Source organism: Chrysemys picta, chromosome 1 (assembly GCF_011386835.1).
Source record: "Chrysemys picta bellii isolate R12L10 chromosome 1, ASM1138683v2, whole genome shotgun sequence".
Taxonomy (NCBI): domain Eukaryota; kingdom Metazoa; phylum Chordata; order Testudines; family Emydidae; genus Chrysemys; species Chrysemys picta.
Genome location: NC_088791.1, coordinates 109,744,277 through 109,770,755, shown reverse-complemented (window position 1 = coordinate 109,770,755; position 26,479 = coordinate 109,744,277). Strand labels below are relative to the sequence as shown.

The window sequence follows — 26,479 nt, the reverse complement described above, 5'->3', positions numbered from 1 at the left end:
TCAGCAGGATTGTTTTCTTAGCAACATCTTTTTAACTTAAAATTGTATATATCTTAGGAATTAATCCTTTTGTTCCAGCTTGCTCCTGGGTCAACTCCTCAAATAGATTGATAGAGCCATTTTGTGTCCAGATTTCACAAAGTGTTTGTCTTGTAAATATTGAAAATGTGTTATCTTTATATTATTTCCAGTGTCACGTATTTCTTGGTATGGTTTCAAATTAGGACTTAGCAACAGCTGGCCAAATTGAGTAATTTCTGCTCTTCCCTACAGGCATTGTCACTTTGATTTTTCCTAGGGATAAATTCCTGATTATTAATGAAAGTAGCTATGGAAGAGGGCCTCAGTGACAAGAATTTTTTTAAAAATTTCTAAAGGTTGAATGGGGGATTTTTTATTTTTGGTGACCTACATTTCTTTTTAACCCAACAATTACTATGAATAGCTATATTTAGGTTCCAGTTTTGTTTGAGTTTTATCCAGTGTTTGGATGGCCTATTGTTAACCCATGAGCACATCTTTTAATTGTGATACATAATAATAAAAAGACAAATTGGGGAAAATTAGTCCCCCCACAGTTTGTAGGCTTAAACAAATTGTTTCCAATTCAACATCCTCTAAACTCTCTTTGTGACTCTCAAAGATGTATGATTCTGAGGAAAAATGTCTTTCATAAGCATGGATTAAAGATGTGGATGAATACATACATATTTTTAGCCACCTGTACTACTGTATTAGTACAATGTATGAATGTCAGGTGCTCTTGGCCCCTCTGATAAACATTAAGGCACTAGTAGTGGTGACTAATGGGAACTGAACTGCATTGCACTGTATCAGCTGCCAGGCTGGGCACATCTAAATCTACCAGCAGGCTGGGGAAGTCAGGGTCTTACAGAACAAGGAATGGTACCTGGCAGCAGTGATATACATAGGGAACAGAATGTACTTCACTGTGTTTTATAGGATCTTTGGTGGCTGATCCATGGAGATGGGCATCACAGAGGGTAATGCACACAAGGAAAATGGCCACAGGACAAGGATTTTATTTGTAGCCCTGTAATTAATATCCAGGAGCAGTTGGTTTTGATAGAATGGAACTGGAGGGAGGATACAGACCAACTTTGCAGAAGACAGCACACACTCCCAGAAAACAAACCTACCAATCAAGAGCCCTTTGTGAGATGAACAGGAAGAATGTATTGCTCTGTTCCTTAGGAAATTAAATAACAGTACCATTGAGACACAGAGGAAACAGCTAAATTTGTACTCACATATACAGTCCCAGGCTATGCCAACTGGTTCTGAGATAAAATCCAGCCCTGATCAGAAAGAATAGGTAAAATTCTTTGGCTTGGGCAGTGGTTTTCTTACATTTGGCATTCCCACGCACAGCCCTAGTAGTCATAGGATTGATTTGTACCTTCTTTCCCCTTCAAAGGAGAAGATAATAGTTTGGTCCGCCACTTTCCCCAATAACCAAGATCTGATATCCAAAGCTTCTGGAAGGATTTCTATAACTAGAACAACTCCTTCCCAGCTGCTGGCAACTAAAGCACAATTCTGAGAAGCTGGCAAGCAGAGAAGGAGCTATGGGTGTTTGAGGGCTATACGAAGCACTCAAAGCAAAGAATAATAACAACCAGAATGATCCAAAGTGTGTCAGGCACTGTGCAGGCAAAGAAGACCTTCCAAGCCAAGGTTCTCAGAATGGGCCCCTATGTCCACATTTTGGTCTCTACATAACTGGCAAGCGCTGCGCGCCCAAGATATGTCTAAGTATGGTCTTAGGAGTCTAACTGCAGGCACCTCTCTTTGAAAACCTTTGCCACTGTCTCTTCCCTGAAGGTCTTACAAGCTAAAGCAGTTGATAATATTTTTTCATCCCATGATTCCAATCTTCTATGTCTTTATAACAGCTGGGGGAACTATTTGGATTTCCATGTACCAGGATAGAACTGGCAGACAGCTGTACTCCATTCCATCTGCTCAATCCACCTCTAGCCTGCAATAGCTCTGGAATCCATAGCAGCTTTGGCACAGCACTGGGACCAGAATAGGAACTGCTTTTTCTCATTTACCCTTCAGGGGGTGGTTGGCCTTAGACAAATTAAAAACCTTCTGCCTTGCTGGCCATGCACTGTGCTAAGTGATAGGGGAAAGGGGATTTGGAAGACAGACTGGCAGGAGAGCCAAGGGAATAGGATGACCAGATGTCCCGATTTGATAGGGACAGTCCCGATTTTGGGGTCTTTTTCTTATATAGGCTCCTATTACCCCCCACCCCGTCCCGATTTTTCACACTTGCTGTCTGGTCACCCTACAAGGGAATAAAGAGAAAGGGACAGAGGATGAGAGGAATGAAAGGGAGAGTTTCCAACAGAGAGAAACAAAGGATTTCATGTGCTCTGGATGTTGAATATTCTGTCCTGGTAGCTGAATAAACTGGGGATGTCTTTGCACTATCCCAACAATCAGCCAAAAAGCACCCCTGTGACAGAAAAAAGGTAACAAGGGAATTGCTAATAATGGAAGGGGATAGAGGACAGATGAAAGACAAAAGGAAATAGGAATGTATTCAGAATATGAATGTATATTAGATTTCAAATTAGAACCTGTCTGGATTCTGATTCCAAAAGGTCCTCTGCCTGCTACTCCAGTGATGGTCAAAGTATAAAAACAGAATAGGCCATTGGGTAGTTGTGAACCTCTGAGACCAAATAATCTAGCACATCTGAGAAGATGAAACTAACCACATCACCCCAGGATCCCCAGAAAACAATGCTGCTGGCATCTGAGAACTCAGAGCTAAACACCATAATGCCATCTGGCCCAAGAATGGCAAGTTTCAATACCCCAATGGCATCATGCGAGTGCTGAGCTTTGTCTGCAGGAAGCTTTGTGTCTCCTGACAGCTGCCCACCTCTGAGATGCAGCAGATCTGATCAGTGACTAGAGCTTAATTACCAGCTTGGCAACTCAGCTCCCATTTTCTGTTGTTGTTTTTGTTTTTAATTAACCCAACCTTCTGAGGGAGAGAGCTGAGCCCAGACAGCCTTCTATTTAACTTCCTTCATGGAAGAAATTGCTAATGGACAGTGCCAGGGCTGGAGTGATTATTGGATCCTTTACATGAATTCACCAACATAAATCATTCTGCAGAAACTCATTTGTCTTAACAAGTTCTTGCGTCAATGTTCTCTTTATTATCTCATCTTAGAAAGGCTTGCAAGCTCTTTCCAGACGCTCAGTCTGTTAAAGAAGAGGGCAGAATGAAGAGAACTGATTAAGCATACTAAAAAAATCCCATGTACTAGCGCACAAGTACTCTCACATTGTCTTTCTGCGTGTGTCTTTTCTCTCTCTCTCTCCCCCTGCTTTCCACTGCAAATCCAGATTGTAGTAGCTTCCTCTGTGAATATTCCTATTGATTTAAATGGGAATACTTACAGCATAAGGCACTAACATGAGTAAAGGTATCACAGTCTAACCTTTAAGGCGAAACATATAGCAAAATGAATGTTTTCCCTTTTGTTTATTTAGGATGTATACAGACTGGCTCAGTGTTTTCTCTTAAAAAATGGTCTCTCCCCTCTACCACCAGCTGCTTGTTTTTAAATTAGAAATATCAGCTCCTCATTACTCCTTTGCAGGAGGATCCTGACAGGTTTTTATTTTTAGAGGCTCCAAATAATGTTATCACCCGAGGCTGCGAGTCACCCCCTGCTGTGTAAAATGATCTCATCCCTTCAGTGGGGGGAGCCGCACCTCAGGTGTGACATCACTAATCAGATTCTCCAATGCTCTCATCAGATTGCTCTAGAAAATTGGGGGAAGTGAGGACCTGACCTTTGTAATGCAGAAAACAAGCAGCAGAAAATAAAAAGCCATTGGGGCTGGGAGAGAAGGAGGAGCAGAAGTATTTTCACGTCAGAAAGGAGCACCAAATGGCAAAGCTTTTTTAAAGGTGCTTCACGATTCACGTTGAGCTTGTTCATAATGGAAATTGGAATGGGGCTGAATGTATAAATGGACAGAACAGCAGAATCTGTGGCCACTTGGTAGAATCCACTACTGTGCCAGATCACTAGTATTGCCAAAACACTGCTGATGGATGACAGCTGTGCCACTGCATTGGGGTTTACAAGGGTTAATATGCTGGGACCTGCAAGGGTTAATATGCTGCTGTGAGCCCATTCAGCCCCATCCACCAGAGGGGCTACAAAGGGGAGGGTTCAGGTAGGTGGGGGGGGGGCGGCGGGTTGGTTGAAGGAGGACAGGTCTGAGGGAAGCTGGACTGGAGCCTGGAACTTGATGCTGATCAAGCCTCCCTGGAGAGATGGTAGGCTCTGACAGCGAAATATTTGGTAGTACTTGGGGCCCTGCCAATGGTCAGCAATACAGACTGTTTGCTACCAAGGCTGAAGTGCCCCTTGTTGTTAGCTGTTCATCCAACAGCTAAAAGTTTGTTTAAACCTGTGCCTGTTGCCCACTAAATCAGATGCATTAACTTCAGTGGAGTTACTCCTGATTTCTATTAGGGGTAAGTGAGATGAGAATCAGCTCAAGTGTATCTGTATTCAATTAATTCTACAGAAAAACCGGCTTGGAGAGTGGTTTGACTGCTGTTTGGGAGCTGATTTAAGCTATCCTCCCTTGAAAACCCTTACTAATTAAGCCTGGCGAAGAATCCACTTGGATTTTCTTAAAAGCGCAACACCCTATAGAGAAATGAATTTACACTTAACAATCCAGTGTTGCAGAGTGACAATCAGTCTTACTACCAAAAATATTTCTGGCCTACGTTCAGCTACATGTGGAATTGCTAGGATTCCTCCACCATTGTAATCATGAGCTGTGGACTGACAGAGCACCGGCCAGAAATTACAGGGGTGAGTGGATTCTGTGTCAGTTTAAACTACATGAATAGGAACTAGGAATATCGCAGGTGAATGGGCACAGTGCCATTAAGCAGCATTCCAATCTTGTAAAACAGGCCAGAAATATCTTTGGTAGATGAATTTGGCATTAACTAGATTATCTAATGGATGAAACTATTCTAACTTGGTGCTACTGGAAACCATCAGGCTAAAATTACAAAGGACAGACTGTACTGCTGGATGGAAAGTAGTTCCCTGGAGAAGCAAACTTTAAAAACAGGGTAGAGGGAGGGGAAGGGTCAGTAACTAGTAATCAGCCCACACTCCTCATCTTGATGGGCAGGCAGGGCCGTCCAGAGGATTCAGGGGGCCTGGGGCAAAGCGGGGGAGCCACGGCGCTTGTACTCACCTGGCGGCGGTCCGGGTCTTCGACGGCATTTCTGTGGCAGGGGGCCCTTCGTTCGCTCCGCGTCTTCGGCAGCACTGAAGGGCCCCCTGCCGCCGAAATGCTGTCGAAAACCCGGACTGCCACCGGGCCAGTGCTCGCGGGGCCCCTGCGGGGCCCGGGGTCTGGGGCAAATTGCCCCCCCCCCTCAGTGGCCCTGTGGGCAGGATAAAACTGAGCTGTCACTTTTCCAGATTCATACCAAGTTCTCTTTTATCCAAGTTCATATATATGAAGCTGAAAAGCCTTTTCTGACGCATTTGGGAAACTTTTTTTCATAATTGATATGAAGTTCAGTGCTTAGGAAAGTGAAAGATTAATAGCACTGGCCAGAGCCAGGCAGAGCACAAGCAGGCTTCCCATACACAGTTCTGCCAACTTCTACTTGCAGCACTTCAGATAATCTAATCCTGAGCTACCACGCAGCTCTGCCAATGCACCAGAATTCTGCTGATGCACCATTCTGTGCTAGCCCCATTCTAGTCACTCACCCAATTCTGACAACATACCAGAATCCTGGCCTGTGCCATTCCCTGCCACTACTGTCTTGGTTCTCCACACAGTATTACTAATGCATCTCAGTCCTGATCTTCAGTACCTTCTCTTCCAGTTGTGAGTGCCCTCCCCCCGCGGTTTTTTTTTTTAAAGCACACTTAGAACTCTAAGTTCATCTCACTGCTGTCCTGCAATATTACCTTGCTATGCCAATTCTGGACTTCTTTGGAGCACAGATTTCCAGTCCTACTAGAGTGTGGTTTGTTGCAGTGTACAGAAATACTCACCAGGGAACAGACTGAGATCACCAAAGTCTCTTTGGTTCAAACTCAAGGCAGATGCTCAATGAGGCCTGTAGAGGTGAACAGCTAATGCATGAATTTACTGTACCCCAAAGCTCTCTCCAGCTATCAGAGGGTAGAGGGAGCAGTGGAATCAGTGGTGAGCTGGAGCCGGTTCGCACGGGTTCGCAAGAACCGGTTGCTAAGAACCAGCTGTTAAAGGGCCGGGCGGGTGGGCAAACAACTCCGGTCCGCAGGCCACATCTGGCCCGCAGGACCGTCCTGTCCTCCACCTGAGCTCCCAGGAGTCCCAGCTGGGACCTCCCCCGACCCCTCTCTCACTTCCACCGCTCCCCCAGAGCCGCAGCGTGCCGAGCCGCCGGCAGCCCAGCTCCCCAGACCTGCTGCTTTGAGCAGCCGCCGGCAAAGTAAGGGGGGGCTGCGAGCTCCAGGGCCTCCCCGGGGGGGGCAAGTGGAGCAATTTGCCCCAGGCCCCGCAGGGGCCACCACGATAATCTGAGGCTTCCTCTGGCCCCGCCTTCCCCTCTACCCCCATACCCAACTCCCCATCCCCTGACCGCCCCCCAGAACCTCTGCCCCATCCAACACCCCCCCCCATTCCCTATCCCCAGGACTCCCTGTCTCTTATCCAACCCCCCCGGCCCCGGCCTCTTACCATGCCGTTTACCCCGCTCAGAGTCGCGTGGTAAGGCTGGGGTGGGGCTGCGAGCTCCGGGCCAAGCGGCGGGAGCTCAGGCCCCGGTGGAGCCACCACGCCGCTGCAGCGCTGTCCAGGGCTGCTCCTGGGCGCCGCGCGCTGAAGCTCCGGGGGGGGTGGGGGAGGTGGGGGTAAGCGGCATGGTAAGGGGCCGGGGCCGGGGCCGGGAGGGGTTGGATGGGGCAGAGGTTCTGGGGGGGCGGTCAGGGGACGGAGAACGGGGGGGTTGGGTAGGCAGGAGTTCCGGGGGTCTGTCAGGGTGGTGGTGGATGGGGTCGGGGCAGTCAGGGGACAGGGCAAGTTGGGTAGGGGGTGGGGTCCTGGGGGGCAGTTAGGGTGGGGGGGGGTCTCGGGAAGGAGTGGTCAGGGTACAAGGAGCGGGGGGGGTTGATGGGTTGCGGGTTCTGAGGGGAGCAGTCGGGGGCAGGACATGGGTGGGGGTCGGATGGGGGGGAGATAGGCTGTTTTGGGAGGCGGGTGGGGCTTGTACTCACCGGGCGGTTCTCTACCGAGTCTTCAGCAGCACGTCCTTCACTCGCTCCGGCACTGGAGGACCCACCGTCGCCGTGCCACTGAAGACCCAGTAGGGAATCTGTTCCTAAGATTTTGGCTGCTCATCACTGAGTGGAATCCCTACTGGAGGTAGACAAAGCATGCCGCAGTTTCATTTTAAATATCCTCCTCTCCCCTACCCCGCCCCCCTCCACCTGGGTTACTGTGGTAGCACCATCTTCAATGCATGAGCTTAATGTTTCTTTAAGGCGTATACTGAAACAAATATGTGGCTGCCTAGGATTTCACATTGGTCACTATACAGTACACTAGAACTTCACTGGAATGGCATGGAATGGAACCTAGATTCTCTTGCTCCAGAGGACCTATCATTGAAACTAAAGAAGAATCTCCACTAGCTATTAGCAGTATAGGTTCTGTCACATGCAGCTGCACAGTTCTGATTCCATCCAGTAGAGAGAAGTAGTTCATGTACGCTCTAGTCAGTATTTTACTCTCTGTGCCATCCCGTGCACGACCATCTCACCTTGTCAGAAGCTCTCAATATACGCTTCCTTGGGCTTGAAAGCTAAAATTCAATCCTCCCCTTCTATCATAGGTTGTTTGTTTAAAAGGAGAGCCCATGCCACAGCAGGATGCCCTTTTTTATATTCAAGCTTCTTCTGAGCCTCTCTGAGAAGCTTTCTCAATAGTGATTCCTGAGTCTGGTCATTTTTGTAGCAAAGATCTGTAAGCAGGGCAGGGTGTTGATTTGGATGGATTCGTAACAACCTATATTAACAAGTCAGTGAAATGTTAGCCCTTTTAAAATCCATTTTGTGAGGGGGTAGGTGTTCCCCCTCTGCCTTTTCTTACTGTTGTTGGCTTGTTAATTCAATGTGTTTCTATATCTTGTGGTCATTCTGATGAGAAGCTCAGGTATCTGATATGAAGCACATCTAGCCCATATACCTAAATCTGCTAACTCACACAGATATGCATATGTGGGTGGGTGTGCACTTTCAAGTGCATTATACACACAAGATTTTATACCCTCCATACACACTCAGAGGACTTTACCCCCCCCCCACTCCATGAACACACATTAATATACACTCATACGTGACTGGTGTCCCATACACAGGTATGCATGACTTTACACAGACACACATCCACATTCCTGCTCAACTTTACACATACACGTTCTCCCCTTCACACTCCCAGCCCTACCACAGGAATCCATCTAGGCTCTGGTGATGCAATTCTTTATGAAAAATGAATATATTGTCCTAAATTGTGCTGCAAGGGCCTCACAGTAGATCCAGGATATTGTCCATGCTACTGCCACCATGTTCACTTCTGCCACCAAGACACTGTGGGCAGCACAACATTTCGCTTATGACTCTGAACAGTCTTTTTGCAACTGGAAGGGTTACAAGCTTCCTGGTTTTTACCAGTGCCTTTTTAAATAAAGGGCAACTAAGAATGGCGAGATCTTGGGGAAACTGCCCCCCTTTCCATTGCTTGGCTGTCAGATGCCACCAGCAATGCCAACTGCTTCTCAAGCTATTGTCCACCCACGAGATTCCAAAACAACAGCAAATGAAAGAAAGCCTTAATAATGATGCCAGCTAATGAAGGATAGAGGTGAGGCCCCAAACCTGTGAGGCCTCCTCCTGCAATGGGAGAGTTGAGAGCATACAGTACTTCACAGGATCAATGCTGAAAGACAGAAAAAGACCCAAGCAAAATCCAAGGCATGCTTTACAGCTCAAAGTGAATGTTAAAATGGCTCCTGGCTCCCATTCCAGAGCTCTTCCTTGCCACCTTTGCTATTACTGAGAACAGGCTAGGGCAAGGAAATCCCCACTGAATGAACCTGTCTGTGTGAAAAGGCGTTTAATTAAAGTTGTAAAGGAAATTCCATAACACAACCCTCTCCCATGTGAGAGAGTACGGCACAGGTTTACATAAGAGCCATGGGACCTGCCCATGAACCCAGCACTTAATGATCAGCCTGGCAGGGATGGCATTAGCCCTATAAGAATGGCAGGTTACAAGAAGACCCCTGTCCAAGGGGTTAATAACAGCTCACTGCTAATCAGACTGAGCTAATAAAATGTGTTGTGGCGTCAATGCTATAATCACAAACAGGAGGGGCAAAAGGTTGCGTGTTCTACTTATTACTGGAAATGCAAACCGCAATCCAGAATCCGTTAAGCCATGCATTTCAGTCATGCAAGATCTCTCCTTGGCTAAGGCAGGGAAGGTTGCGACAGTCCAAGTCTTTGATATTGCGAGCGTGACTCAATGCTGCATGCGTTGGTGTGCTTGTACCGGGGAAGGGGGGGATGGATGCAGTCGTCTACTGCATGGCTTTGCATTTGATTTTGGGAGCATCCCTCTGGCAAGGAGAAACTGAAGCTCACCAAGCTGTGGCTATTGGAGAATACGGACTGTCAGCTTGTTCACATGCTCAGCTGTGATAATTACTTTCTGCTTCTGTAACTCACTTGCAGCGTCTAACTCAGTGGGAGGCTTTCCCTTTAGCTCGTGCAAGAAAAATGATTTCAGTGTGTGGCATGCCCTAGCCAGGCTATCTCCAGTCAGGCCAGATTGAAACAACAGAACTGATGTGGTTTTAAGCTACTCCCCTCCTGCTACCCATCATCCTCTGTGACCACCTCTTGGCTCACTGTTCTAGGTAACAAATCAGGCCATCATTAATATATATATTATCACCAACTCTTATTCAGTGCTGTTCCATGCTATTTAGTACAAGCACTGGCTGCAATCAGTAAATTCTGCTGGACATATGTGTAACATGCATTCATAGACTTAGGTACACAAGAATATGCTTATTTTATACTCAAACTTTTATACCCTCCTTTTACACCCAAATTTACATTCACTCAACACCAATCCTTTTCTTTATTGTACCTGATTGACATAAGAAATGATCAATCATGAACTGATGCTATGATCTTTGGGCCAAGTTCTAAGGTCCTTATTTAGGCAAAAATCCTAACTTTAATCCACTCGGAGTGAGCCAGGACTTCAGGATTTCGACCGAAATTTTTCATACTATAGAAATTAATCACATACCATTTGAAGCTTTTTGTACTTTTTGTGTGTGTTCCCCTCATCTAGGTCTTTCTCTCATCTCATGGCCCTTGGCACGCTGAGAGATGCTGGAGGAAAAGTTCAAATGCTTGCCAGAATATTTAAATATGAATACATGTGTGCTCTAATTGATTTGTAGACTTCAAGGCCACAAAGGACCATTGTGATAATTTAGTTTGACCTCCTGTAAAACACAGGCCATAGAACTTCCCCAAAATGATTCTTAGGGTGTATCTTTTAGAAAAACATTAAATCTTGATTTTAAAATTGACAGTGACCGAGAATCCACCATGCCCTTTGTAAATTGTTCCAATGGTTAATTACTTTCACTGTTAATACTTTACACCTTATTTCTAATGACTGAATTTGTCTAGTGCTTTTACTCCTGAAGGATCCCAAAGCTCTGTATAAAAGATAATACAGGGCATATACAGCCACCTCTGGTGTGAAACATGACAACTGGGTAACAACCCACAGCGATGTTACAGTTTAAGACAGGAAGTGAAGAACAATGGCCTGATTCTTCACTACCTTGTGCCTTGTTTAGTCATTTACCCCTGTGCAAAGATGGTGTAAAATGCTTTTCTGCTGATTTGGTAGCATTTCACACCCATTTTGCACTCATTTCACACAAGTATAAGTGAGAGGCAAGGCAGTAGAGAATCAGACTCGTATCAAATTCAAACTGTAAGGGGAATATAATGCCAGTAGGCTAACTGTGCCTACCCCCACTGGAATTTGAACAAGGCACAAGGGCTAACACTCCTGTTCTCCAAATAAGTGTCATAGGAAGGGCTGCAATTGCTTACGGTCTCTGTTTTATGTCAGATCTGAAAGGCAGCATCTCCAGATGCTGCCCCTGACACCATGCTGGGTCATTGGTTCAGTACTGATTCAGAAGGGAATGCCAGCTACAGAATCGTCACTCCCCCAGCACTCTGGGTTTTTCTTGGACCTCTCCCAGATATATTCTGACCAAGCCAAAATGGATTAGCTTATGAGATCTGACATGTTCCCAGCCTGAGGTGGTATGATCTACTGGAATACACCAGACATATACTAGTGTGCTCCTCCCTTAACGGAGGGCTTTGGTGGTTAGTGGGAGTAGCTAAGGGCAGAGCCAGTACCAGTTAAGCGGTAATGTTAAATGTGTGTGTTGTCTATTATCTAACTTTTACAGGGGTTTCTTAAGTACCCACCACTGTGAAAATTAAGAAAAAGAAGAAAAACCCAGCAACTATATTAATGTATCATGAAGATTACAAATATAAATGAACTAAAGGGTTGCACATTTCATTGCTTCTGTAGGCCAAGTTCACTGTTTACACTGGGGGCTGCAAGCATCCTTCCATTACTTCCCACAAGCTCCCTATGTGCTACGCTCCCATGCCCCTCTGTTCTGGGGACTCCCTTCAACCCCCCCTTCCTCTCTCATGCCTGGGGCTCTGTACATCCCCCATTTCACCCATTCCAAGGAGCTCTGTGTGCCCCTCCATTCTCCCCTCTGCTACATGACAGGCTGTGTATGTATTCCCATTCCCCCCATACTGGGGTTTCTCATTCTCCCCCCTTGTCCCTCATTCCACCTCATACTACAGCCCTGCATTCCCTCCCCACCACCCTCTTGGAAGGGGCTCTGTGCATCCCCCATTCTGCTCCTGTGGCAGGGCTCCCTATTCTACCCATCCCTGTTCCATGCCAAGGGCTGTGTCTGTGTCTGTCCCTGTGATGGGGTTTATAGATACCACACTAAGGCTAAGGGAGTGATGGAGCCGTACTGAGCCAAGAGGCCACTGCCCCTCAGTAGCTGCAGAGCATGCTCCAAATGGAGAACCTGCTTAAAAGGGGACTCTGTCAGTCAAACAAGGAGAGTGAGGGAGAGGCTGTCTGCTGGGAAGAACTCAGTTTGCAGCTTCTGGGACAGAGCGATCAACGGGAGAAGGATCTGGACTGTGGATAAGACCCAACTGGGAGGCCAGGGGCCTGACCCTTTGCCCTCCCCTGCTCCATGACAAGGGAGAATAACTGGACACTGAGAAGCGAGCTGGGAAGTATCCATTTGACTACTTAAACTGCTGAGGCTGATTGGGAACTCTCTGCTAGGAAGGGCAGAGTGCTGTGACCATGCCCCATATTGAAGAGTGAGCGGAGAGGTAGGAAGTAGCCCAAGAGAAGCTGGTCTGGTCTATGAGCAAGAGGGGACTGAGACACTTCTCATTCCTTCCGCCTTGGTCCCTGGGCTGGAAGCTGATGGAGAGGGAGGGCTTGGATACCCCTACCTTCCTCACCCTGCAGCTGACTGGGAGAACTCAGGGAGTACTGGGAACGACAGACCGTAATTTGGCTGGTAGGCCCACGAATTGCCCAGCAAGGACATCCAAGGAGGTTGGGGATTGTTGAGCCATGACCTGCCAGTCCCTAAGTGAACCCTCCCCCCATTCCCTCTTTCCCGATGCCAGGGGTTGTGTACCCCATATTCCTCATCCTGCATTTCCCCCTCGCCCACCCCATGCCCCTGCCATCATTACTTCTCCTTCTGTCTGGGGGAGAAGCCCTTCAGGATGTCAACATAGTAAATTCAACTGGAGGCTGGGCAGGGATGAGAATGATAGGGGTGGTTGTTATGCAGGAGGGTGTTAATGGGTAATATCAACCTAAGGTGGCTACTGGTGCATCCCCAGAATATGAGATCTCTCTGCCCCCACCTGCATGAGCTCACCTGCGTGAGCCCATCCCAGCCTGCGTGACTCCGCATGGAGGCATCATCCCCACTGGCGTCCTCATGTGTCCACAGTCTCCTCCTCTCATTTTCATCAGACAAACCCATGTCCGCTGCCAAGTCCCTACCGGACAGGGACAGTACTCCACAAAACTAAGACTGTCCAGCTTTAAACGGGACAAATGGCTTCCCTATTTCTATAGGCCAAGGTTGACAATTACAGAGGTGGTTGAAGCTGCTGGGTCTACTAACCAGATGCCAGGAGCTCCATGTGTCCCCCATTTCTCCCTTTTGTTTTTTCTAATTTCACAAAAATCAATAGGGTTCAGTCCATTGATGCCTAGATTCCATGTACCCTGAATTCTTGCAACTGATCAAATGTGGTATTCAAAAGTTATTGTTACATCCAGACAGAGATATGTCATCACTGGTGCTGGATATGTGGGGGGTGGAGGTATCTGTGTGTGCAAAGGGCCATTGAGCACGCTCCTCCTTTTTAAACAGGAAGGCCATGCCCCCTTACTTTTGAGAACTTGATCTCAACAGGGTCACAAGCTGAGTGGACTGTTAAGGACAATAGGTGTCTTTTTATTTGTTGGGCTGTCAACAATACATGCTGAGTTGGGGGAAGGGGGAGGCACACAGATCTCCTGCCCCAAGAGGAGAATGAGGGACTCTTGTATGGGGGGAAGGGAGAAATGAGGAGGGCAGGGGAGGAAATGGTGAATGGGGGATGCATACAGCCCCTGGCATGAGGGAGCAGGTAGGGGTTTGCAGAGAGTTCCTGAAATAGAGGGGGATGGGAGCTTGAGGAGGGTAATGGAAGGATACGAACAGCCCCTGATGTGTGCAATGAGCTCAGCCTACAGAAGCAATGAAATGTACAGCCCTCTAGTATGGGCAAGGCAAGTTGTACTTTAGCATATGCTAAGCTAAGAGTTGGAGCCTAGGGTTCATCTTGCCTAGCTAATACAGTCCTGCCATGAGTGCATGGGACTGGACTAGATGACCTCTTGAGGTCCCTTCCAGTTCTATGATTCTATACAAATGCAACTTTTCCTGTCTTCCCTAGCGCCGTAGAATGTGTTAGTTAAAACACATTTCAAATATCAATCTTTTGTCCTAGTCTAGACAAGACTTTAGAGCTCATAGGCTTGATTCACCACTGTGATACTCCAGTTTTATGCTGTTGATGGAATTAAACTGGTATAAAATTGAAGTAATGCGGTGGTGTGTAAGAGGGTGCAGTTGCTTCCTGAACTGATGTTGGCTTCCTTTTAGTGTTGCAAAAACATCTTGAAATGGGGAAAAGCTGGCTTTAGACTGGGAGCTTTCACGCTATTTAAGAGAAGCAGTTTCAGAAAAGCTGTCTGGATGGAGCATGCAGATTTTTCAGGACTGTTGGTGTGCTATGCTGATGAGTCATAAGCTGCAGTTCGTGATCACCATTGAGAGTGTGCAAGGCACTGTACATCCATACAACAAAAAGATGATCCTTGCCCTAAAGAGCTTATACACATCCCTGTTCAAACATGCATATGCTTATCAATACATTAGATTAGGATACGGAGTCAACTCATTTCCAGCTCCTAGCACAATAGGATTCTGATCCATGACTGACTCCTAGGTGCTACTACAATGCAAATAATAAATAATAAGAATGCAGGAAATAACCAGGATTCCCGAACTTCCTAGCCATGTGGAAGCCATGACAACTAGGGACATAAAGATGGGATAATATTTCCAAAGTGAGCAAGTGTAATGGGGAAGATATCTCTGCATCCAGCTTATACAAAGAGTTCTTATCTTGGCGGAAATGAAGGGCCAGCAGCCAATGACAATGCAGCTACGTAGGGGGCTCAGAGGGAGAGATCAAACCCTTCCTGCTTGAGTAACACAGAAGAATTCTCGGGAGAATCTTGAAAACAATTGACTCTGACATCTTAAGTGACTGAGTGAGCCGATGTACAAAGAGGTTGGTAAATTAGCAACAACTTGAATTAACTTGCTCTGATGGTGCTGCAGATTTTAGTCCCAGAAAGAACACAAGGCCACACTCTGATCTCAGAAATGCCTGTGCAAATCTGGAGTAACTTCACTGAAATCATATACTGGAGTGAAATCAGAATCTTGCTCTCAGAGTTATTAGGCTGGTACAAACTACCAGTGCAGAAGGTCTACACTAAGGAGTTGCATTGGAGTAGCTACACTAGTGCAAAACTCCTCGGGATAGACAAGGTTTTGGGAGAAGCCTTTGGTATGTGGTCTGGGGACAGCTGTGAATGTGAACTGGGTAGACCAGGTTTGGTTCCATAATTACAAGAGAGAGGAGGAGAAATCGGGGGGTGGGGGGGGGCGGGGAATAATGGAGATGGGCCCTATATTTGACTAAACGTACATAAGAATGGCCATACTGGGTCAGACCAATGGTCTATCTAGCTCAGTATCCTGTCTTTTTACAGTGGCCATGCCAGGTGCTTCAGAGGGAATGAACAGAACAGGTAATCATCAAGTGATCTACTCCGTTGCCTATTCCCAGCTTCTGGCAAACAGAGGCTAGGGACCTGCCTATCCTGGCTAATAGCCATTGATGGATCTATCCTCCATGAACTTATCTTGTTCTTTTTTGAACTCTGTTATAGTCTTGGCCTTCACAACATCCTCTGGCAAAGAGTTCCACAGGTTGAATGTGTGTTGTGTGAAGAAATACTTCCTTTTGTTTGTTTTAAACCTGCTGTCTGTTAATTCCATTGGGTGACCCCTAGTTCTTGTGTTATGAGGAGTAAATAACACTTCCTTATTTACTTTCACCACACCAGTCATGATTTTATAGACCTCTATCATATCCCCCCTTAGTCGTCTCTCTTCCAAGATGAAAAGTAACGTAATGGGAATGGGTTCCACTTGCCTCCCATGACCTAACACACATTTACTCATAAAGCTCATCTGAGAAGGTACTATGAGGACTATCTCATTTGAGCAGGATAGTGTGAGACATCCTGAAGATGCACCTCCTAATGGACTAGAATTAGAAAGCAGCAGAACTAGATAGAAACATCTCTTTTCTAAGGGAAAACTCAGAATTTGAAGAAAAAAAAAATCCTGAAATGAGTCAAGGCCCTAATACTGCAAGAGTCCCTAAGATCTGCAATGTTTTCATGCCTACAGTTTTCTCCTGTCTTTGAAAGTAAAGCAGTTTTTTGTTCTGTTTCAATGAGATATATTTATAATCTCCCTCAGGAAGATTATAGCAACAGCCCATCCCCCTGCTAGGTCCCTAGTCAACAAGGGAAGAGATGCTCCCCCAGCCTCCTATGTGAAGCCATGGGAAAGAAGGGGCTCCATTTGGCTGTTAAATTCTTCCTTAGATGCCCAGTGAGCCCGAGAAGCAATTTTCCAACTGTTTATAACTTACTGTTTTCAAGACATGGCTGGGAGACTATTTCTTACAGAGAACCAGCCCCATGACAGGTCTTCAGATTTGGAGGTGTTATTCTGCCATTTTGGGTTATTGATGAGCAAGTAAAACAAAAAAAATTCTACTTTTTTTTCTCAAATAGAAAATTGTGTGTGGGGTTGTGGGTGTTGTCACTTTTCTACTCACAATCAGCTGAAGGTTTTTTTCCCCTCAAGCTTTCATACCTCTGTGTCAGATGAGACCAATCATGGAATGTTTCAGTCTCACCTAAGAAAGTTATAACTTAAGAGCATGTGAAAACAGGGGGTAAGCAATGAACATAATCTTAGCTTTTTCTCCCAGCAAAAGCTATAACAACAATTCCCGAATATGCAACAGGATGATGGTTCACATGCACTAGGTAAAGAACATAAAAGTATTACCAAATGTGCAAAAATATGTCTTTATGACCCTACAGAAACAAACCTCCTACAGCCCTAAATTATAATATCATTAACAAAGTTACAAACCTATTACATGAAGAATCTGTACAATGTTGCTTGATGGCTTTGTCATTGTTCACTGTTATTCCTGTGATGCATTGCTATCTATTGCTCTTCTCAGCACTCAAGAGAAAATGTCCTTTAAACCAGCATGTGTGTATGTTTGTGTATGTGAACACACACACATGCACACACAATCTGGGGCAGATCCTCAGGTGGCGTAAATGGGCATAGTTCCATTCAAGTCAGTGCAGCTGTGCTGGTTTTTATATCAGCCGTGGATCTGCTCTTCTGTGTATAAAAATAGAAACTAAATACTGTCACTTTGATCTTGGTCATAAATAAACACTAATTTACATTCAAACACATTCTCATGCACACGTGTATGCATGCCCACTCATACACACACACACACCATCACCTTACTAATTAATGACAATACATTTATGCTGCTTCCTTTACTGGAGCTTTTAAGAATACTTAGCTCTTACCTAGTGTTTTTCATCTTTATGTCTCCAAGTGCTTTACAGCAGAAAATAAGTATAATTATACCCATAAATAGGTGAAGTGATTTGTCCAAAGTAGGTCATTGGCAGAACTGGGAATGAAGCTACATCTCTTGATTCCAAGTCTAATCCCTAGCTCAGGAGTTCTCAAACTGGTTTTGCTGGGACCCCCTTTGAAAATATTTCAGGCTGTGATGACCCCCACCCCCATACCATGCCACCCTTACTTCTGCGCTGCTGCTGGTGCTGCCTTCAAAGTTGGGTGGCTTGAGAGCAGCGGCTACTGGCAAGGTGCCCAGCTCTGAAGGCAGTGCAGAAGTAAGGATGGCAATACTGTGACCCACACACACACACAATAGTCCTGTGACCACCTTTTGAGTCAGGACCCCAGTTTGAGAAACACTGCCCTACTGGATAATGCCTCCCAAACTGAGCCACACTGCAGAATAAAGCCAATAGCCAAGATTCACATCTTCCTAGCCAAGGTTTCACTGAACACAACCACAGCTACAGGGAATGCTAGAATGCTATTAACTTAGTTTGTGTTAGGATAAGGATCTTTTGGGGGGGAAAATACATATTTTCCAGAGTTTACAGGAAAGAAATTGGAGGACATAAACTACAGTGCAAGCTCATTTTAATCTGACCTCATAAATGATTCCTTCGCCTTTTGCTTATTTATTTTTCGTATTCTTCTACGGCCGTGGATCACAGCTACTGGTAATTTTATAACAAATGAAATATTTTTCTATTTGTTGCACAGAATACATTTCTGGCTTTCTATAGTGTTTTTCCTAAGGGGGAAATCACAGAAGGTTTCTTACCACAGAAAAAGAGAGAGAAATATACCATAGCTGAACTCAGAAACAAAGAGAGAAAGAGCAACATGGCTAAGGAGATGCAAAGAAAATAACAGGCAAAACAGAGAGACAAATAAAAAACAGGGGAAACAAACCACACAAGAAGCAGAAAGCTTAAGATAGACAGTAGAACTCTTGTCAGACTCTCTCTTGCACTAGGATTTCATGGCAGGCAAAAACAATCAACAGAGCAGGATCTGGATAGGCAAAGTGTCATTGCAACCTGGTATGTGTGTGCATGTGTACGGGCATGTATTTTTGAACCGCTAGTGAGAAATTAATAAAAGAGCAACCCTGCATAGATGATAGTCTCATGGCCTGGCATGCTGCTAGGTCTAGGAGTACATTTCTGAGCTCTGACTAACTCTGACCCATACCTCAGATAACTTTGCATACAGTGCACATAAAAACATGTATAATCTTTGTATAATGTAAATACCATCTCACATGCATCCACAGACTGTATCTCTAGGTTATAAAAACAAGGATTAATGTTATACAAATTAAATTATTTATAAAGTGTGTGTGTGTGTAAGCGAGAGAGAAAGAACACACTAATGAAGACTAATTTTAACCCACAAAAACCAGGACACTGGAATATCAGTCAGTTGTGCCACTGAATATAGTGGGAATCTCAGCACAGCGAGTGACCTTCCATACCACATTTGCTGCAATCCACAGGCACAGCAAAGAGGGTTATATGAATGGAGTGGTTCCCCAAATGGTACCATTACCTGGCATTGATGTATTGTTTCTTGCTAAAATGTACACAATACTATTAACAGTCATTGATGCAATGTGGCTCTGGCCAAGATTACCCATGGTTCTGCTAGCTTCTGGCCAGTATTTCCTGCCTCACCATTAGCAGGAATTCATATCATGATCTTCTGGCTGGTATTTTGTGTGGCCTCATTACTGGCCATTGAGACCCTGTCCTTCTAGCAGGAATTCCCAATGGTTTATTGAACAGACATGCTCACTCTTTCACTTTGGACAAGATTTTATTTTACACCGTTCCCAAGCAATAATGGATTAACCCTTTTGGCTGTGGTTGGATGGCAGTAAAAATGTTGCCCCATGAGCCCACTCCTCCTAAAGATGGGAAGTAAAATTGTGTCCTAACCCTGCATCTACCTGGGAAAGTGATACCAAATGAGCCAAACCAACAAAAAGTTCAATTATATGCAAGAATGCACTGAGCACACAATCTAAGTGATCAGAGAGCATCCAACTGGCTGTAACAAAACATGTAGCTGAGTGAAATCCAAACCAAAATAGAAGAAGCATATTTGCATCCCTTGCCCCTCTTCATTTGACCACTGGATGTTGCCTGGTGTGTACTGTACCTTAGGCCATGGAATCTCCTGTCCATAGGTCAGTACATCATTGCCACAGGCATTGACACATTGTCCTTCTTATTGGGATTTCCTTTGACATCATTTCTAGGCACTGATTGCCTGTCCCCCTGGCCAGGATTTCATATAGAGTCATTACTTGCAGTTACTTCCCTGGGTATGTCTACAATGCAATTAAAAACCTGCGGCTGGCCCATGCCAACTGACTTTGGCTCACAGGGCTTGGGACAGGGGCTGTTTAATTGTTGTGTAGTCGTTCAGGCTCAGGCTGGGAAGCAGGCTCTAGGACCCTGCAAAGTAGGAGGGTCCCAGAACTCAGGCTGCTGCCTGAGCCCTGATGTCGACACTGCAGTTAAATAACCCCTTAGTCCAAGCCCCGCAAGCCCGTGTCAGCTGGCATGGGCCAGCCACAAGTATTTAATTGCAGTGTAGACATATCCCCTGGGTCCCTGGTTGGCACTTCCCATGATTTCATTACTAGGCACAGATACTTTCATGTGCTAGCATTACTAAAGCACTAATGCAAGCCCAGCCCTGCCTCTGGGATTTCTTTCCAGGGAATGGCACTCTGTTGCTCTGGCATGGGTTTTGTATGGTATCAATTCCACAAATGCAGGTGCTGTCTCTGTGACTCGGATTGCTCATGGCATCATTGCTAAGCATTCAAACTCTATTCTTGCAGCTAGGATTTCATATGGTATTGTTTCTGGACATGGACTCTTTGTCCCTCTAGCTGCTATTTCTCATGGAATTGTTAACAGCCATTAACTTCTATCCCTTTGTCTGGAATTTTACAATAGGTGTCATTACCAGGCACTGATGCAGATTTTACATAATCATTCAATTCATTTCATACTGTGGAGTTTTGGAACCATTATGGATATACCTTAAAATGGGATATAGATAGCCTCAAATAGTTTATTTTCATTTTCCTCCCTCTTGAGCTATTTAGTCAAATTAAATGTTGTTCTTAAAATGTCTGTGAGCTTGTCTACATTGGGGCTTTAGCCATCAATGTAGCTGCGCTGATGCAAATCTCTACCATCTGAAACTAGGGTAAGCCACATTGCTGCAAGTCACTTCTTACACATCTACAATAGGGTTTGCGTTGGGGCAACACCAGTGCAGCTAAAGTAGTGGCTCAAACCCCAATGTGGTCAATCTCTGAGACAGTTAGTGCATTTCTTCTGTACCCAAAATAAAATGTGTGGGGATTTGTGGTGTGCAAGGAATGCAGGATTACTGCAGTATTTTTATTATTTTTACTGGTGCAATGCGCAAATATGGTAAAATATGTTAATAGTAATAGTAAACCCACAATATTTACAGTAATTAATTGAAATCAATGGGATTTTGTCTAATGCCTTTACCCTGGAGATAATCCATAGAATAGAACATTAATGCATAGTTTAAAAGAAAAATTATGGAAAGCAGCACCTCTGCATATGCAGTAGCTTCATTTTAAAGTTACATAATTAGGCTTTTTAAATTAAACAAAAAATGTAGCAAATGGCCTCAGTCCATAGCAAAGACTAAGTGGATGTAACATCTAGCTCTCTCAAACCATGCCTTCTCTGTTACAGAGTCAGATAAAACTACCCATCTGCTACATAGCAACAAAAAATAAAATAAAGCTGGTTTCAGCCCAGTGCAAAACCAAATAGTTTATAAACCCTTGGAAAATGGGGTTTGTAAAATTTATACCACAAGATCCTTCTTGCAGGAGAGATGGTCTTGTGGTCCAAATACAGAGCTGAGATTCAACTGAATCAGGTTCTGTTCTGGGCTGTGTCACAGGCATTGAGTGTGATGCTGGATAAGTCACTTAATGTTTCTGTGTCTTTGCTTCACTATATGTAAAACAGGGATAATAATCTCTGCCTCAAATTAAGGTATGTAAACTTCAGTGAGATCTTTGGATGGAAGATTCTATAGATGTTCAAAGTATTTGTATCACAATTTATTATTATTCTTTATATAACAAAGGACTTTGCCACCTATGCACGTAAGAGCAAATTCTGCAGTCCTTACTCAGGCACAGCTCTCACTGAGGGAATTTCATTTGTGTAAGGACTGCAGGATTTGACCCATTTAGACTCAAGAGGCCAAATTAATCTCTGCTGGAATTCTCTGGTACATATAATAAAGCATCTCAAGGGAGTTCTTCTGATAAAGATAAGGAGGGAGAATTATACCCAGTACATTTGGGGATACTTTAGAATGGCCTCTTACGACAAGAGGTTACCTAATAAGGGTGATCTGAGGCATGCTAATTTGGGAACCTGTATTTCTGCGGCAACACATTCCAGAATGACTGACCTTATTTTTTGTTTTTAAAGCAGTAATTGAGGCACTTATGCAATAGATTCCTAGGTAGAAAGAGATATATGCCACAGAATAATAATCAGACTAATTCCTGCTGAGAAATATCTATGTAAATCTTTTCTCCTACCTCTCGTTTCATAGGTGAGCTCTGCATTGCTGTCCTCACTGCCATGCAGCAGCAATTAACTATCCTCTGCATACCTGATGAATTCCCCCCTGTCCAGAGAAAAGTTTGGAACGCACAGTTTTTTTATTTAAAATGTAGATTTTTTTTTTTACTGCTGAGAAGAAAAATAATAAAATGAATGATCCCAAACTTTATTAAAAACAAAGGGTCTGTGTTTTTCTGCAGGCCTCTTGAGGTCAAGATGGATAGTCACTTGTCTAAAAGCTTAGCTGTTCACTTCTATCCAAGGTTTATGGTGAGCTGGCTCATGCGGGATCTCAACCCTGGCCCAAAATAAGAGAGACCTCTGGGTTGTGCCTGAGGTGGGAGGGAGCATTACAAATGTATTTAAACAAGCTGTCTGGGCCCTTCAGTTTCGTGACAAACTGATGAAGTTCCATTGCTAGGCAATAATAGACCTGGTACTTCTTTTAAATCACTTTAAGCCCTGCTTCCATCCATCATATTCCTACAAGATCTCATTTCTGTTCCATTTAGAGTGGCCATTTTCTCTCCTGATTATTATTCAGTTCTTACAGTCCTGGTCAGAAAGACAGGGGGGAGGGAGAGGAAATGAAATGTAAGAAAACATTGGATTTTAGCATTTATAATTTGGCGATATCATGACTGGAGGCATGGGGGAAGGAAGGAGGTGAAAAATCTTCACTATCTAAGGTCCTCTCCACACACCATGTCTTCTGTATCAAATTTCCACTATTGTTGCATAAAAGCCCAAATGCAACCCTGAAGTTGGCCGTTTGGATCTTAGTGAATACTAGGCACACTGTCAAAAGGAGGTGAAAGATCCTCCACATTCAAGATGCCTTTAGATTAGATTTTGTTGTCTCTTTGATTTCCCTCTAGCATTTGCAGATGAGAGAGGATGAAACCCAGTGTACCTAATCAATAAAAGACAATGAACCTGCTAAAGTGAGGAGTTTAAACCTTTTTCAATCTCATAAATTTCTTTTTATACAAAGATTTTGGTTTGCCTAAGCTATAGGAGGAAATAGAAGCAGGCTATTTTAATCCTCCTGAGTGAAGAGAGCTTCAGGGATTGCTATGTTATCCCTGGCAGCAGTCCTGATTTTCCACAAATCACTGTGCATGTATCAGAGATCAGCAGTGTCCTTAATGCTCCTCTGCTTGTGCATTTTGATATGAAATAGTAAGAAATTCATGGGATTTTTTCCCCCAAGCAAACCCCACTGCAAAAATGAAAGGCTTATAAAGGAGCTATTCAGACTTGTGCATTGCAACTGACTCTTCAATCTGTCTAATGACGTATGTGAGAAACTATATTCAGATGAAAGGAAAACCTTGCCAATGTTATGTACCTAATATTGGCTTCACTGCAGGGATTCACTGTTTAAAAACAATGAGCTTGATTCTGCACTCACTTACATGGGTTTCACAGTGGTGTAACGCCACTGAATTTATTCTGAATTTACAGTAGTATACAAGAGAACAGAATCAGTTCCTATGTGTTTTTAAAGCTTCTTACAATGCATAGTGAATAAGGGCCCGCTCCTTACTATCTAGCATAGCGCTTACTGCCATGATTATTGCCACTGATCTCAGTAAGTAGGGTTTGCAGGATTGAGCCTGAAAATTATAAGCTTTTAGGGGCTTTTGGTGTGGAAAGTACATTGTACATATAAGGTGAGGTATAAATTACTTTAATTATCATTTCTGCATTGCTTCTTGCTTAGTCATGGGCCAGACCCTCAGCAGGTGTAAATCACTGATGTTTCTAACTGCCCTTCAGTATTCAAAACAAACACAGCAAGGATGGGTTCCTTTTCTGGAAAGAGCAAAAAAACAAATAAACCAACCATGATCTGGACTGAGAACTGTGCTGAGGAGGATCTTATTTGCTTCAACAACATCAGGAAGAAAGGCATACACTTTTACTCTAGATGAGAAATAGTTCTGGTTTTACCATCAATGTGAGCTGGTTATATGCCATAGTCATTTAAGCAATCTACATGCTCTTTTGTCTGTTCCTAACTTTACTTACGCTGACTTTTGACCAAAAAATACCCTGCTGTTTCCAAACCACCTAAGTAAAGGCAGATCAGATATCTAGCTCAGTTGTAATTGCAAGCTGGTGAGCTGATGGGACTTACTGGATGCATAAAGCAGGAAAATGTAACTCTCCAGTATTATTCTATTTCTGTTTTGGACTGCTAGTCCTTGTATACTATCCGTACACACACATCTCATTATTAGCATTCAGTATCAGTATTCATGCTATCTGTTAGAGAACAAAGGCCAGCAAAAAATACTTTCTCCCTTTAAAAAGCTGGACAGGTGTCAAACACCTCTTTGAAAAGAGAGCTATAACCCCAGAAAACTGAGATGGGCACCCTAAATATCATAACTGTATAACATCTATGTTTATGTCTATACATAGTCCTGATATGTAATATACTAAGGCACCCCCACAGGTGAGAAAATCCCCTCTCGGTCAGACAGGGATGATTTTTTTTCCAGCGACCAGCCGCACAACCCTGATGAAAACAGATCCTGCCACACGGCCGTCGCTGTCCTTTGCAAAGCCTCCTTCCCTGCCTTGCCTACACTGAGATCAGCTTTGATCCGAGACTTGTTTATTTATGACAGAGACAAGCCCGAGCACGGGGCTGGCGTGTGTGCCCCGAGCGGGCAGGATTCTACCAGGGGCAGCAGACAGACACACACACACACACACCCCCAACGAACCAAGCGGGAGGAAGGCGGCTGATGCCCCTTGGAAGCGGCAGCCGCGCGGCTCTTTGCGCCCCGCACGCTCCAGCTGGAGAGCACAGCTAGGGAGGGATTCCCCACCCACCCCCGCATTCTCCGTGGCAGGGAGCCGGGGGGTTAGATCCCAGTTACCTCTTGGCGCTCGGCCTGGAAAGAGCCATTTGTCCCCCCCCCCCCACACACACACACACACTTACTCTGGTCTCCTGCTCAGGGCGCCTTTGCCGATGGCCGGGGCGGGTTTGTGCTGGAGGAGGGTGGTGCAGCAGCCCCTCTCCCTGCTGTCTTTCTCCGGGTGGTGCTGATGGGGCTGGAGCGGGAGGTGCTGGTGAGCGGGAGCCCGGCTGCTGCTGCTGCCGCCGCCGCTGGGGCCCGGCTGAGCCTGCCTGCTCTGGAGCGGCTGCGGCGCCGGGAGCTGTTGGGGGTGCTGAAGCGGCTCCGGCTCGGGCTGCGGGGCGGGCGCGGGGGGAGCCGGCGGGCGCGGCTGGGGCTCGGCGGCGGGAGCCGGGTGCTGCTGGCGGAGGCTGCGGTTCTCGGTGCTGAGCTCGTCCAGGCGCCGCTCCAGCTCGTCGATGCGCTGGCGCTGGGTGTGGATGAGGCTCTGCTGGTTCTGCACGATGGCGGTGAGCTCCTTCAGGTAGAGCACGGCGCGCACCGGGTTCTCCAGCAGGCTCTCCATGCCCCGGGCCCGGGCCCCTCCGCCCGCCGCGCGCACACACACCCGGCTCCCAGCAAGGCCGGCTGGCGCCAGCCTCTGCCCCCTCGCGTCAGGCACGGGCTGAGAGAGGCGGGGGGGGGGCAGGTCTCCTCGGGAGGGCCCACCCCCTGCTACTGGAGGGACAGCCCCCTGCGAGCGCCGCGCAGGTAGCCGGGAGGGAGGGGGCGGAGGTAGGCAGGGAACAAAGCGAAGGGAGAGCTGGGGAAGGGGTTGGAGAGAGGCAGGTGGGACGGGAAGGGAGTGACTAGGAAGGGAGAAGAGGGGTGTGGGCTGGAGAAGGGAGGGGAGGGAAAGTCCCCCTCCCCCATGGCTCCCCTTTACCGCCCCTCGCTGAGCTAGCTGCACAGGGGGTTGTTCTCCGAGGTGCTCCAGCCTGCCATTTAATGGCATCAGAGAAAGTTATTTTGCAACTCAGACCACTTCCTTCTCCATGTGATAAAGTCGTGGCCGAAACCAAGGGGGAGGCTGGCAGCAGCCAGCAGTTACATCACAGACCCCCACAGCACCCAAAAACCCCAGCCCCTGGGCTCAGGGCCTGCTCTCTGGGTGTCCTCATCACAGTTTCTTCCAGCCTCCTTGAGTGGCATTTCTAGATGATGATGCTTTCTTCCGTAATGACGCAGGGTTGTTGCTCTTCCTTTCTTTCTTTCTTTCTTTCTTTCTTTCTTTCTTCTTTCTTTCTTTCTTTCTTTCTTTCTTTCTTTCTTTCTTTCTTTCTTTCTTTCTAAAAAGTGGTTAGAATAATTTTGGC

The 26,479-nt window shown here is 45.6% G+C and overlaps 1 protein-coding gene across 5 annotated transcripts in view; it reads right to left on the bottom strand.

Annotated features, from left to right (window-relative positions):
• IQSEC3 (IQ motif and Sec7 domain ArfGEF 3) overlaps nt 1-25,967 on the bottom strand; it is a 126,124-nt gene extending 100,157 nt beyond the window's left edge. For 2 of the 5 annotated variants that reach the window (XM_005308726.5, XM_005308725.5), the window contains exon 1: nt 25,208-25,967. In XM_005308726.5, coding sequence (XP_005308783.3) covers nt 25,208-25,689 — 482 coding nt within the window. In that variant the 5' untranslated portion in view covers nt 25,690-25,967. The remainder of the gene's footprint in view (nt 1-25,207) is intronic. The other 3 variants (XM_005308727.5, XM_042849804.2, XM_065566830.1) reach the window with 3 other exon arrangements.
• Nucleotides 25,968-26,479: the final 512 nt, after the last annotated feature.